At 40.0% G+C, this 14,338-nt stretch overlaps 1 protein-coding gene across 7 annotated transcripts in view; it reads right to left on the bottom strand.

The window, feature by feature from the left end:
• Positions 1–2,477: 2,477 nt before the first annotated feature.
• Positions 2,478–14,338, bottom strand: part of GUCY1A1 (guanylate cyclase 1 soluble subunit alpha 1) — a 64,091-nt gene continuing 52,230 nt past the window's right edge. For all 7 annotated transcript variants that reach the window (XM_043902267.1, XM_043902264.1, XM_043902270.1 and 4 more), the window contains 2 exons: positions 10,687–10,841; positions 2,478–4,361 (listed from right to left, as the gene is read on the bottom strand). In XM_043902267.1, coding sequence (XP_043758202.1) covers positions 4,160–4,361; positions 10,687–10,841 — 357 coding nt within the window. In that variant the 3' untranslated portion in view covers positions 2,478–4,159. The remainder of the gene's footprint in view (positions 4,362–10,686; positions 10,842–14,338) is intronic.

Raw genomic sequence — 14,338 nt, 5'->3', positions numbered from 1 at the left:
CCAATTTTCTTTCTTGATAAAAGAGGCCTTACTTGGAATTCCAAAAACAGCATTATATGTTTCTGGCACATAGTAGTCATTCAGTAAAAGATGAACAAATACATGAAATGAGTTTCTTCAGTGCTAGGTTCAAAAACTGTGTTTTCTTACAAAGTCCAGATGGAAGGAGAAAGAGAAGGAAAAATGGGAACAGATCTTTGAACTCTATGTATTTCACTTTGCAGATATCTCTGGGAGACGTCAAGGGAACTCTATGCTCACTTGAGAACTACATGTGCCAAGTGAATTTATTCTGTGTACTGGACACAAAATAATGGGACAAGAAGTCATGGAAACAACAGAACAGAAGAACAGCTCCTGGAATTCTTAGGAGGAATAGGCATCTGGGGACTCAAATTGTATTACAGAACAGTTGACTTGGTGGTAAGATTCATCCCTCGACCCTGTCAGAGACCCTCTGTGTCCACTCTTTTCTCCATTCTCAACTCCACGCCAGTCTCAAGCCTCTGTCTTGGTCCCTCACTTTCCTCGTGAACTCACCCTCAGGCTCTGTCCCTGGGCACCTTCAGTGATCCGGACCTGAATGTGTCTCTGACAAGTACATACTCTAGAATTGATAAGGCAGAGATGAGAAAGGGATTCCTCAAAGTTTTTAGCATCCAAGTTGCAGATTTTGAGCACATCCGTCACGGAAATGTTGTGTGTCCATCTGGTTATGTAGCATCCCACAGTTAAGGAGCCTTTGCACACTAGGCTAGGTAGTCTATAACAGGTGGTTGAATATTTTTGAGAAAACACATTTTAGTAACTCTTTCTTTGGATAAAATATCAAACTTATGGAAAGATTGCAGGAATAGCATAAGGAATTCCCATGTAGCTTTCACTCCGATTGCTTACATTTCCCTCAGATTTTTCCAACAGAATCTGATCAACAGAACATGCTGGTCATAGCAAATACCCTCATCCAACAATACAAGAGACAACTCCATACCCGGATATCACCAGATGGTCAATACTGAAATCAGATTGAGTATATTATTTGCAATCAAAGATGGAGAAGCTCTATACAGTCAGCAAAAACAAGAAAGACCTGGGGCTGATTGTGGCTCAGATCATGAGCTCCATATTGCAAAATTCAATCTTAAACTGAAGAAAGTAGGGAAAACCACTAGGCCATTCAGGTATGATCTAAATCAAATCCTTTATGATGATACAGTGGAGGCGATGAATAGATTCAAGAGATTAGATCTGGTAGACAGAGTGCCTAAAGAGCTGTGGATGGAAGTTTGTAACACTGCAGAGGAGGCAGTGACCAAAATCATCCCAAAGAGGAGGAAATGCAAGAAGACAAAGTGGTTGTCTGAGGATTCATTACAAAAATAGCTGAGGAAAGAAGAGAACCAAATATCAAGGGAGAAAGGGAGAGATATACCCAACTGAATGCAGAGTTTCAGAGAATAGCAAGGAGAGATAAGAAGGCCTATTTAAATTAAAAATGCAAAGAAACAGAGGAAAACAATAGAATAGGAAAGACTAGAGATCTCTTCAAGAAAATTGGAGATATCAAGGGAACATTTCATGCAAGGATGGGCACAATAAAAGACAGAAACAGTAACGACCTAACAGAAGCATAAGAGATTAAGAAGAGGTGGCAAGAATACACAGAAAAACTATACAAAAAAAACCAAAAAAGATCTTAATGACTCAGATAACCACGATGGTGTGGTCATTCATCTACAGTCAGATATCCTGGAGTGTGAGGTCAAGTGGGACTTAGGAAGTAATAGTACAAACAAAACTAGTGGAGGTGATGGAATTCCAGCTGAACGATTTCAAATCCTAAAAGATGATGCTGTGAAAGTGCTGCACTCAATATGTCAGTAAATTTGGAAAACTCAGCAGTAGCCACAGGACTGGAAAAGGTCAGTTCTCATTTCAATCCCAAAGAAAGGCAATGCCAAAGAATGTTCAAAGGTATGATGCTGAAGCTGAAGCTCCAATACTTTGGCCACCTGATGCAATAAGTCGACTCATTGGAAAAGACCCTAATGCTGGGAAAGATTGAAGCCAAAGGGAGAAAAGGGCAGCAGAGGATGAGATGATTGGAGAGCATCACTGACTCAATGAACATGAATTTGAGCAAATTCCAGGAGATAGTGGAGGACAGAAGAGCACGGCATGTTGCAGTCCATGGGGCTGTAAAGAGTTGGACACGACTTAGCGACTGAACAACAGATTGTTTCTATTTTCCTTCACTGGTTCTCTGTGTGTACATGTGTTTATACACACACGCAGAGAATATTTTTTGAATTCCAATTAATTTACAACTTTTGGAACATAAATTATTAGCAAATTTGAGTCTGCTTAAACAGGTGATAAATAACACACATTTTATGGTTTTTAATTTCCCTTAATTTCTAATATTTTGCTTGTAATATGGGCTCAGTTCCAGAAAGAAAAATATATTTAAGTCTTGATTTTACTTTTAAATACTTTTATTAACTTCATATGCTTGTAAGATTATAACTATATTTTCCCAAGTCCTGTGGTAGTCCCCAATAATAGGATTGACATTTAATGAGCCACATCAGTGCTTCAAGACACAGGATCATTATTGAGTAAATAAGAATTATTGTAACATATATAATAATACACAGGGATGCTAAGAGACCTATCAGAAATTATTGGTATTCCTGAGGTCGCCATGGACTAGCCTGGGGACCAATGGAGAGAATTTTTAAATTTTTAAGCTGAGTTCTTCTCAGATCCACAAATAAGAGTTTCCTGTATCTATAGCTCTGCTAATAGTGACTTAAACACTTTTATGTTCCTCTTTCTCTAGCTTTGAAGCTGTATTCATTTAAAAATCAGATCTTATCTCCAGCCAAACTCTGTATGTTATTTAGTTCAGCAGAGATCTTAGACTAACATCACTAAAAATAAATGTTTATGTTCTAGAAAAATGTTTTGAAAGTTCCAGAATGAAATCACAGCATCATTTTCTTCATCAACATTAACATTCCCTTTAAAAACATCATTGAGTTATTTCACTAGAATAAAATATTCACAGATGTGTACTTAAGACAAAAGCTTGATTCTGAGGACATATATACACACCAAAGTGCTCAACACAAATACTTAAAAATAAGCTATCAGCAAAAAGTACAAGTCTTATTTCTGACTTCTGAACTTAGATTTTCCTAATGCAACAACTTTCTGTGGCTCAGCCTGGCAATGGAGGGTGTCTGCTGAAATAGGTCCAAGTTACTCCTGTGTGTGTAAGTACTTCACTTCTGACTTTATGGCTCACTCCCTGAATGCTGCCTTTACTCCACGTTGCTTCAGTTAAAGTAAATCATAATAAGATTATTGCATGTTAATATAGGCCATAATCCTCTTTTACCCTGAAGATGGCACAAAAATGAATTAATAGAAATGAAATCACTATTATGAATTAAAATAGCCTTTACCATGTACAGACTTTTAAAAATGTCAAAAAAGGAAATACTTATGACATATTATGTTGTTATGAATATTTTTATAAAATCATCTTGATATTTACAGGAGAACTACTTTAGATTCATATTGCATCTAACCCATAATGGCTTATTTTGTTTAAGAAAAGGAAAAAGAAAAAAGTGCAACAGGAAAAAAAAAAAACTCAATCTATCTTATTATATATGCTAACTGTTAAATGAGGAAATGGAACACAATGTACAGTTGAAAGGTTCAAAGAGCTTATGGTATCAAGACTATCATTTCTATTCAAAAAGCGCTTTTAAGGCAACCAGCGCTACCAAAAGCACTTTAATAACCAGGGCAGGATATGCAGACAGCTCACCAGGTGGTACAGGTCACTACATCACCTGATTTATGTACAAGGTGCTGAGTTCTGAGGACAGGTAATAAGTGATTCTTATATAACAGAAATATCTCCTCAAAGTCACTTTTTGAGGCTTCTTTGTTTTTCACTGAAAATTTGAATATTGAAGTGAATACATTTTTGTCATGTTAAGTGGAAGGAAAAGTAGATGGTGACTTGGCTCCTGAAATGTTAATACTGGTCCTCAGCTCAACACCATACCAGTGTGCTCTCAGAGGGTCCACTCACGTTCCAAGGAGTCAAACCCCAAAGGCTAACAATCAGGTGTGTGTTTGGTTAATCTATTCCTGATGCTTTGCCTAAAAAATTGGCATTGGCTTCCTCAACATCTTTTTTCTGAAACCACGGCTTTGAAGTTGTTCCTTGCTGATACGCTTCCAGAAAATGACAGATCCCAGGAATGTCACTAGGAAAGTTTGGTGGAAGTTCTTCCCTTGATCGAGGTGTAAACACAAAACCAGGACAGTCTTTGAGTAATCTGGAAAGATTAAAAGGCAGATATTGATCATAAAACTCAAGATCGACATAACTGTCTAGTCAAGAAAAGGCAACATAACTAAGGGAACATTCCTGAGAATGTTGATAAACCCACCATCTTCAGTGTGATTGACAAAAAATCCTAATGATGTTTACAAACATCATCACAGAATAACAATGAAGAATCAATTCACAATAACAGAAAGTTCCACCAAATGATGGATTTCACTCATATTAGGAAAAATAACTATAAAATATTTTTGTAAACATATTATCTATGATGTATACAACAGTGTACTTCATAGTAGTGGGAAAAACCCAAATGATTCAAAGTCTAATAATATAAGAAAATAACATTATAGAACTGAAAGAGTTGAAAGATATAAGACACTATATCAATTCATTCATTTTGTAAATATTACTGAGAAATAATAATGGGCAAGAACTTGTGAAAGAAAAGTTCTATATAAAACACACACACACATATATATATGAAAGTGAAAGTCGCTCTGTCATGTCCACCTCTTGTGATCCCATGAACTATACAGTCCATGGAATTTTCCAAGCCAGAATACTGGAGCAGGTAGCTGTTCCCTTCTCCAGGGGATCTTCCTAACCCAGGAATCGAACCGGGATCTCCTGCATTACAGGCAGATTCTTTACCAGCTTAGCTCCCAGGGAAGCCATATATATATACATATACATTTGTATATATATATATATATACACACACATACACACATAATGTGAAAATGGGGTTTTTCCAGTGACTCACTGGTAAAAAATCTGCTTGCAATGCAGGAGATGCAGGTTGAGTCCTTGGACTGGGAAGATCCCTTGGAGGAGGGCATGGCAACCCACTCCAATATTCTTGCCAGGAAAATTCCATGGACAGAGAAGCCTGGTGGGCTATGGTCCACAGAGTCACAAAGACTCGGACACAACCAAAGCAACTGAGCCACACACAAAAAATGTGAGAATAACTTTGGGATCTCTTTGGATAAAGTTTTTATGAATTCTAGATTAGTGGGACTAAAGTGAGGTTTAGTTGTATATATGGATATTCTACTTACTATCTGATATTTGCAATATTTTTTCTTCTTAAATTCCTAAGAATTAAATTTCCTCTTAAATTCAGATGTTCTACCAGCTTTTATTATTTGCTTCATTGGTCCATGAGCATAAACTCATTTTAAATTCTAATCACACTGATTAAGTTACTGGCTCCTCTTCCCATTTGCTTCCCGAGGTCTCTGTCAAATGCAAACTTAATAAGCATCTCTCTGATCTATTATTCAGGCCATGGATGAGAACAAGATCTAAACCAGCTTCTACAGAAAATTACTCATATCTTCCCTTCCACTCCCCAGCCTACAATGGGACATCTAAATGAAAACAGTGATGATATTGTGCTAAAATTCAGAACTATAATGCTCTGTATGTGCTGAGGAAACTGTTATATAGACATGAAGGTCTCAAGGATTACAGACCTCAGACAGAATACATGAGAGTGTTCAATTAACTAATTTTATAAGTGCATCAATAAATATGTAGTCTGCAAAAGAATAAAACAAGTGAAATGATCTTTTAGTCATGGATTTGTAAATATTTCAAGTACCTATTATTTATAAGGCATAGTAGTTGGTAGTATATAGTGAAAAATTACAGAATTCCACAGTATTGAAAGTGTAAACTTCAAAGTCTGATAGATCTAAGTTTGAATAACAGCAAAGATGTCAGATTTCTAGCCTTTAAAAGGGAACTATAATAATACACAGGGCTTCCCTCGTGATTCAAATGGTAAAGAATTCACCTGCAATGTAGAAGACCTGGGTTCAATCCCTGGGTTGAAAAGATCCCCTGGAGATGGAACCCCATCCCTAGCTTCCTCTCTTCCATCCTTTGGAGAAGGGCATCGCAACCCACTCCAGTATTCTTGCCTGGATAATTCCATGAACAGAGGAGTCTGGCAGGCTACCATCCATGGGGTCGCAAAGAATCAAAACCGACTGAGCAACTAACACTTTCACTTCCATAATAATACACATCTCTTAGGACAGTTATGAAGATTAAATAAATTGTTTAAACAAGATTTATTAATCATCAACTGGATGTCACATAACACCTGCCATATTGGTAGCAATAAGTTTGATAATATAAGGCATCAGGAAATAGAAACCTGCAGACACTATGGAACACAGATGGGTTTGGACAGCTGAGTGATGCTGAGTAAAGCTGAAACTGAGTAATGAAGCTCACGATCAGGGAATATCATTCATAAGTATGTTATCTAGAGACATGTGTATAAGTATATTTATCAAATCACTTTGCATAATAATGAAAAACTGGCTATCCTGAAATGAACCATGGACAGAAGACAGACTGGCTTACTTATATCCTAGAATACATATTACATCACAGGCACATCTGGTGACATGTTAGATTTATCTCCTACCTGCCTGGGAGAACCAACTGTTAGATACTCAGGAATCTGCAAGCCAATTAAACCACGGAGAGTCTGAAACCAGCCACAGTGTAGTGTTTATACTTTAGAAATGGTAAATGCTAGAAGTCAGGGAGTATCTACTTCACTTCCCAAGCTGGCCGACCAGCTTACCACTGCATTTGGAATACTTTAACTGAATGAACTAGATTTATATGAACTGGATTTACATCTTATCAAGAAAAAAATCTCAAAAACATAATATTGGATGGATTCAAGGCAAGTTGTAAAAGAATATGGATAGGTTCAGTGGAAGTCTATTTTTCTCTGGTTTTATTTTTGTATCTGGCGCATTTAGAAGTGACTTTAAAGCAAATCATTAGAATGTATTAAGAGCCTTTCTTAAGATCACACAGCTGGTAAGCCCTGTACTGGGGACTGTAGGACATGTCTTCTGAATGCAAATCCCATGCTTTTTAAAGAAACTTACAGATAAACACAGTGTCATGGAATTAGATGTGTTCATTAAGTCATCTTTTTTAAAAGATCCAAATTTATAAGGAAAACAGATTGGAAATATAAAACCATTTAGATGAAAGCTTGAGGGAAGAAAGATCCGAGATTAGCAGCAACAGTCAGAAGGCAGATATTCACATGCGAGGGCGGTTTTCTTACTCCCGGCGACTGGACACCACGTCCTCCAAGTGGCTGCATCAACTCTCCTAATTCTATCATCTGCCCTTTACGCTCCTTGCTTCCTCATGGAATCCAAGTCCTGCTTCTGTGTCACCTCAGGAGTTCCTAGGTCAACCTTCCCACCCACAGGGGTGGCTCCATTATGCCCCATCTGCCAGTTTTGTCTTTAATGATCTTGGATCATCACACACCCTTCTCATCAATCCACTGATCCAAAACTTAAAACGATACCGAACCTAGTCTCTGTGAGTTCTCTGCACTTCAGTAAAAACAAATAAAAATGCAGGAAATTGTCCCCGAGAATAAAACTCCTCATGACATTTAAAAGAAAGGAATGTATAACTGCTATTACATTGCTACTTTCTAAATTACTGATTAGAATTTGAAAACAGAAGTTTGAAGGTAGTGGATATTTTTGGGTGTGGGGATGTAGTCTGTGTCCTAAATGTACATGTTTCATAAATATATCAAGGAAGGTATGCTTCCTAATATTATTTTGTTGAGAAATACCATTCCAGGATTTAACGTATCATTAAAGCTCTGCAAAGAAACAATCACCTTTTATATCTGCATAAATTCTCATAAAATCTACCCTTGTCCTGAACTTAACCATTTCAGGCACAGGGATGAACTGAGATGACCATGCGAGGGTATGTCCAGGGCAGGTGAGGAATGTGTCTTTGAACAGGTGGCATCTGACTTAAGGTCAGATCACGAGAAGGAGGAAAACCGGAGATGACCCGGGAGAGAAAGGGAAAACAGGCACCCTCCATTCAGGAATCAGTTTAGCAAGTCTGATGAATAAAAACGAGGCTGGGGTTGCAGGAGATCCATGAAATAAGGAGAAGGTGGAAGAAAATGAGGTGGTAAGAGCTGATGTGACTATGACCAGAGATAGCACTTGAGTCAGTGGTTACAAGTCTGATTTTATTCTGGTTGCAGCGGAGGCCACTGGAGGGCTTGTAGGGCAGGGATGACAGATCTGCTTATGGTTTAGGAAGAGAACTTGGCTCTTGTGTGGAGGATGAGCCAAGGAGCAGGCACACGAGATACAAGAGTGAGGGTGAGGCTGGGCTGGGGTGGTGGCGTTAGAGGAGGTGAGAAAGGCTATGTGCAGGACACACGTGTGGAGGCAGGGGTGGGGCATGCTGGGGAGAAGGGAGAGATCACTCTGAGGTCCCTGGTTTGAGAAACTAGGGAGACACTGCTGCCCTTTAAAAAGACTGATGGAGTTTCACTGGGTGGCAAGTAGATTTTATCCACATGGGGGTGGGGAATTGGAAATCAGTTGTTCTAACATCATCACATTAGCCATCTAATAGGTCAGTTAGTCATGTGAGTAGAAATACAGGACAGAATTATATGAGTTTAGCTCAGTGGAGAATCATGGGTCAGGCTAGAAATAAAAGTGGTAAATCATCAAATTTCGGAAACATGAGAATACAGACATGGCTCTGGGCAGGACAATTTTTCCAAAGTGTTGTGGTTTTGAGACAGCCTGGGACCTGGGGATCCTTTGCTGCAACGCTTGTACCTGGACAAACTTCTCCTCCAGCAACAAAATACAAAGAAACTGTGGTAGTGAAAATAACTGTATGCATATGCAGCTGGAGCAAATTTTGGACCGAAAGATACAAAAAGAGCAAAAACCCAACTGCCACTTCTGAGGAGCAAAAGCAGGGGATTGGGAGCAAAAGTAGGGTACTGCACATTCCCCCTGCACTCAGCGCCACCAGAGGGATGGGGAATCCACCTAAGCCACCCCTTCAGCCAGACCCCTGGACACACCCTACCCTCACCCCATAAAAGCAACTAGCTTATCCTCCACTCCAGGAGCAAGCAAGGGAAATTTGTTGTTACTTGGTCTCACTCCCTCCTGCTGCAGCAGGAGCCCCAATAAAGACTTGCCTAAATTTTCTATCTGGCCTCTAGTCAATTTCTATTGATTAAGGATGTCAATAACCCGGTGGGGAACGGTTTTGTGGAGACAGCAGCAATCAAGACAAGGAGAAGGTAGAGCCAGGAGGGAACCTGGTGAATCTGTTGTCACAAAAGCCTGAAGAGGAAGATATTCAGAACATCTTGAGATGGTGAGGAAGATAAGGAGAGAGAACTGACCCTGAGTTTAGCAAGGGGCACCCATGACCCTGCTGGGATCCATCGGAGTGGCCTGTGAGGGACAAACGCTGACCAGAGTGAGCTGAAGAGCAGGGGGAGGCCCTGAGCATAGACGACCTGTGTGCTGAGTTTTTCTGGAAAAGAAGCAGGAACTTAAGGAGACAGAGACAGTCTTGGAAACAAAACAAAGATGTTACCTTTAAAGAGGTAAGTAAACAGATATGGCTGTATTTTGATGGGAAGAATCATTTCCTTGGAGGAACTGAACATACAGAAGGCTGATATTTTCTAAAGAAAATGTTTGAGAGGACAGCAAATCCGGAGCAGGGCTGTCAGTCCCCAGGACAGGAACCACACACAGTCAAGGGTGCCAGGGAGCAAGGTGCACTGGATCTGAGCATGAAGCTGGTGCGGTCCTTAGCAGGTTTCAACCTTTCTTGTGCAAAAGAAAGCAAGGTTTTCAACTTAGAATCAGGGCTGGAAAGGAAAGTTGTTTGGAGTAGAAAGAAGATGCTAGGAAACCATCATAGAGACTAGTTCACTTGCTTGGAGTAGAAAGAAGATGCTAGGAAACCATCATAGAGACTAGTTCACTTGCTTGGTGTATGTTAGCTACCATATAGATCTGGAAAATCTTTTTGTTCTTCAAGGATTTCCATTATAATTTGATTTTTCAAAGCAGATAAAATGTATACACACCTGGCACATGAATTAAGGGCATTCTTTTCGGGGACCATGCCCATCAACTTGTGCGGTCTCTGTAACTCTGGTCAGAGTCAGAATACCTCCCAAGCCCGTGAGAAGGAATACATTATTACTCTTTGCTTAAAGGATAATAATGGGGGAGACAGGATATACATCCAGGATGACAGCCAGGCTGCAGGTATCTCAGGACTAAAAAGTAGACTAAAAAGTAGTTTAAAAACAGTTAAAATGAGGATGACACAATTATGGCTTTTCTCTAATATTATCTAAGCAAGAAAAAGTTATGAAGAATGAGACAAATCAATGAATAAAACTGACAACTGCATATAAAAAAGTACATTTCAGGCGCTCAGCGGGGTCATACCTGTAAGTGGTTGGGCTGACGTTGATTTTCCGGGGGACACTGCACGATTCAAATTTGTTAGCCAGGGTGACATTGTTTCCAAAAAGGCAGTAACGAGGCATTTTAACTCCAACAACTCCAGCAAAAACTGACCCAGAATGCAGTCCAATGCGCATCTGAAAGCAAAAAGTAAGTCAGTGTTCTCGCCACTGGAAAAACACTCCTGCTTGTCAGTGCTGTTTGCGGGACTGTTGAAATTATTATACTCTTCACTCTTCCCACACCTCCTCCTTCCTCCAAACCTCCAGCTGATGTTTCTCTACTCCTCCCTTCCAAGGAAGAACCCCTAGTGAGGCATCAGTCACCCCTCTTCGCTTCTCCATGGATGCACTTGGGTTTATCACACAACGTGTATTTCACCCGTCTTTCCTATCTGAGTCAAAGCCCCCCACAAACCTACCACAGTCGCCATGGTGACCAGACGCCGTCTCTGCGGGCTGCTTACATGAACCTGCTCTGTCCATTGGATGAGAGAGACAGGACTTTTGGAACCCAGAAGCTGTTTCCCAAAACACGGTCACTTCTCAGGATATAAAGTGTGGGTGTTCAGGTATTTTGCTCACAAGAACTTTATGCCAGACACTACCTCACTATTCAAATAGTCAACTCGGGGAGAAAAAAATTGTAATATTGAGGCAGAAAACGACAGAGGAAGCAGAAAGCTGGCATTGCTGAGCCTGGATCGCAGCAACTATAAACACTTCAGTCAACAACATCTGGATCCATGGAAAACAAGAGTCGTGCCATATCTGGGTATAAGAGGCAGTCAGAATACACTGAGGTGAATGTTTAGGAATTCTGAAAGCTATTGATAATCTGGAGAGCAGTTAAGACAATGTTTTAAACTGGGATCTTTTAGACTGAAAACTGGCTGATCTAGAGGAGGCACAGATTTTTAAGTCACTGCTACAACGAAGCAAGTGAGAGTAAGGATGTTTAAGATGACAATCAGACACCACCCGTTTGCTATTTCCAAGTTCTATGTTCAGTTGACCATTAAAACAAGTTCCATTAGATCCCTGTATTGTACACAGAGGCTAAGGACTTAGTCACTTAGATGTAATTTAGAATACAGGAGACTCCAGATTTCCCAAGTTTTATGGCTAATTTCAGACCTCTTCTAGAAACTTCTGAGAATCATTTGTTAAACCATGAATTCTGCAAAATTTTTAAACAAAAGCACGACATCATGAATCAGGGGATTTGTATTAGAAACCAAAATTCTGCTAATAGCTGGCAGTCTGACTTTTTTAATCGAAGTATACTTGACTTACGATATTATTTTCAGACGTACAATATAATTGTTCAATATTTTACAGATCATGCTCCACACAAATTTATTATATAATGTTAGCTCTTTTTTTGGCACTGTACATTACATCCTGTAACTTACTTATTTCATACCTAGAGGTCTGTAGCTCTGACCCCCACTCCTGCCCTCTCCCCCTACCTGCTTCTCACTGGTGACCACTGACTTGTTCTCTGCGTCTGGCTGTCTGACTTTCTCTAAATCTCCATATTTCCCCTGTACTCTTTCCTCACCTAAAAAACTCAGGATTGGGTTACTTTTAAAGCCTCTTCTTCATCAGTTTTACTTTAAGCACAAAAACATAGATTTCTATTGCGTCCGGCTTTTTCTTCCTTAGGAAAACATGGTTCTATACATAAACAATTAACAAAGAACAATTTAAACAAACCAAGAAAAGGTGACAAAAGGCTACCTTCTGCTTATAAATACCAGGCATACTTTCATAAGTTTTTTTTTCTTTGGGCACTCTTCTCATTAAACCAGTTTCTCCCTTGTACCTAGTTATTCTAGCTTTTAATAGGACAAGTTCATTGTAGTGTTTTACTTTCTATTGCATAATTAATATAGAAATACATCCTCCTTGTAAACATCCGAACAACACAGACAGGGCCAAGGTCCCTTTGCTTTCTCCCCTCCCTCCCTCCCCCAGCCCTGAATCGCACTCTTGACTCCAAAGCTTTCTTATCAGAGAACTTTGTAAATTTACAAGCACAAAAATGGTCCAAAGTATGAGGTGCCCATCATGCCCCAAATGGAAATCTGCTGAGGAGTCTCCCATCCAGGGCCACTTTAGACGGAGCCCTTCCACACACTGGCTGCTGGGCTGGGAGGGAGGCTTCAGAGCATGCAGTGAGTGCATTCTGCCCTTTCTGTCTCCCGCTGTGCTTCTCAGCCTGGGCAAGGTCTCCATCGTAAGACACAGTTCACCTGCGGTCTTCCAAGCCTCAGCGGGTGGGTGGGTGTTAGTGAGGAAATCAGTAGAATAAGTGAGTCGACAGTTAGTACACAAGACATGCGGGAGAAAGACACAGAGTTTGAAACCAAAAACATTTCCTATTCTTTCACTGTGATTCCATTTCATGGGGAAGGAGGGTAAGAAGTCGTAAAAGCCTGGGCTTTGCAGCCAGAAACACACAGCTTCAAATCCAGTGGAGTCTTGACCGCCCTTGTCCATCACTGAATTGTGGATTCCTCTACAACATGGTTCAACTATATCATACATTACATATACTACATATATACTAAGTAAAATGATGTTTAAGTCACAACTGCTCCTGTGACACACATTAGTGTTTTTTTCTCACTACTAAAAAGAGTCTGCACTTGTGGTAATTCATGAGTAACCCCTAAGGCCACCAGAAATTTCCTAGGTCAGTACAAATAAAAAGGCATGTTTAAACCTGAATTTATAGGTCAGTAAAGCTAAATTATTATCACCTGGGTAACCATCTTTGAAATTGGCTATAAATAATTCTTGCAATTGCAAAACTGTTAAGTACATTTCTACAAATGTCAAAAATCATGGCACTAACCCCCTTCCCCAAACATACACATCTTAATTATAGAACCCATTTAAGTGGAGATCACTGGGTTTATTATTAATCCGGATATTTTAGGCATTCACTTTGATGCTATGAGACTCCTTATCAAAAAAAAAAAAAGCAAAACATAATTATCTTCTAAAAAATTATAGAAATTAGCTATCTGGAAAAGTCAGACACTGTGATGCTTTTAAAACACAGTGGAGAATTGTTTCACACTCTTCCTATTGCGACCTGGCATCTACGTCTTCTCCCTTCTGGGCAGGCTTAAGGTTGCTTTGACCAATAGTATACAATGGACGTGTCACTGTTTATCTCCTAAGGCCAAGGTGTAAAAGGCCATACAGCAGATACCGACTTTGTTCCGTGGACACCCACCCCCAGGTAAGAAGTGTGACTGTCCCGAGGCTGCCCAGCTGGAGCAGGACATGGAAGCACTGGGCTGACAGTCCCAGTGGGGTCCATCCCCTGCCACGCCCACCCTCTGCCATGCCCAACCACAGAACCAGGCAGGTGAGACAGGCGGTATCTTGAAATAATCCTCTGGTTCAAGTGATGTAATTTCAGCTACTCTGCATGCCCTCAGCCACTGAGAATTCCCAGTGGAGGTACCAGATACTGTGAGAAATGACAAAGTATTCATGCTGTGCCTCATCCAAACTCCACTGCACAAAATCAATGCATCACGAAAGCTCTGTGGTTTTACACCACTAATTTTAGGGAAGCGTGTCACACATCAGTATATAACTGGGATGACCATTCT

This window comes from Cervus elaphus, chromosome 5 (assembly GCF_910594005.1).
Source record: "Cervus elaphus chromosome 5, mCerEla1.1, whole genome shotgun sequence".
Classification (NCBI taxonomy): Eukaryota; Metazoa; Chordata; class Mammalia; order Artiodactyla; family Cervidae; genus Cervus; species Cervus elaphus.
The sequence above is the reverse complement of the archived record's forward strand: the minus strand, read 5'-3'. Positions and strand labels throughout refer to the sequence as shown.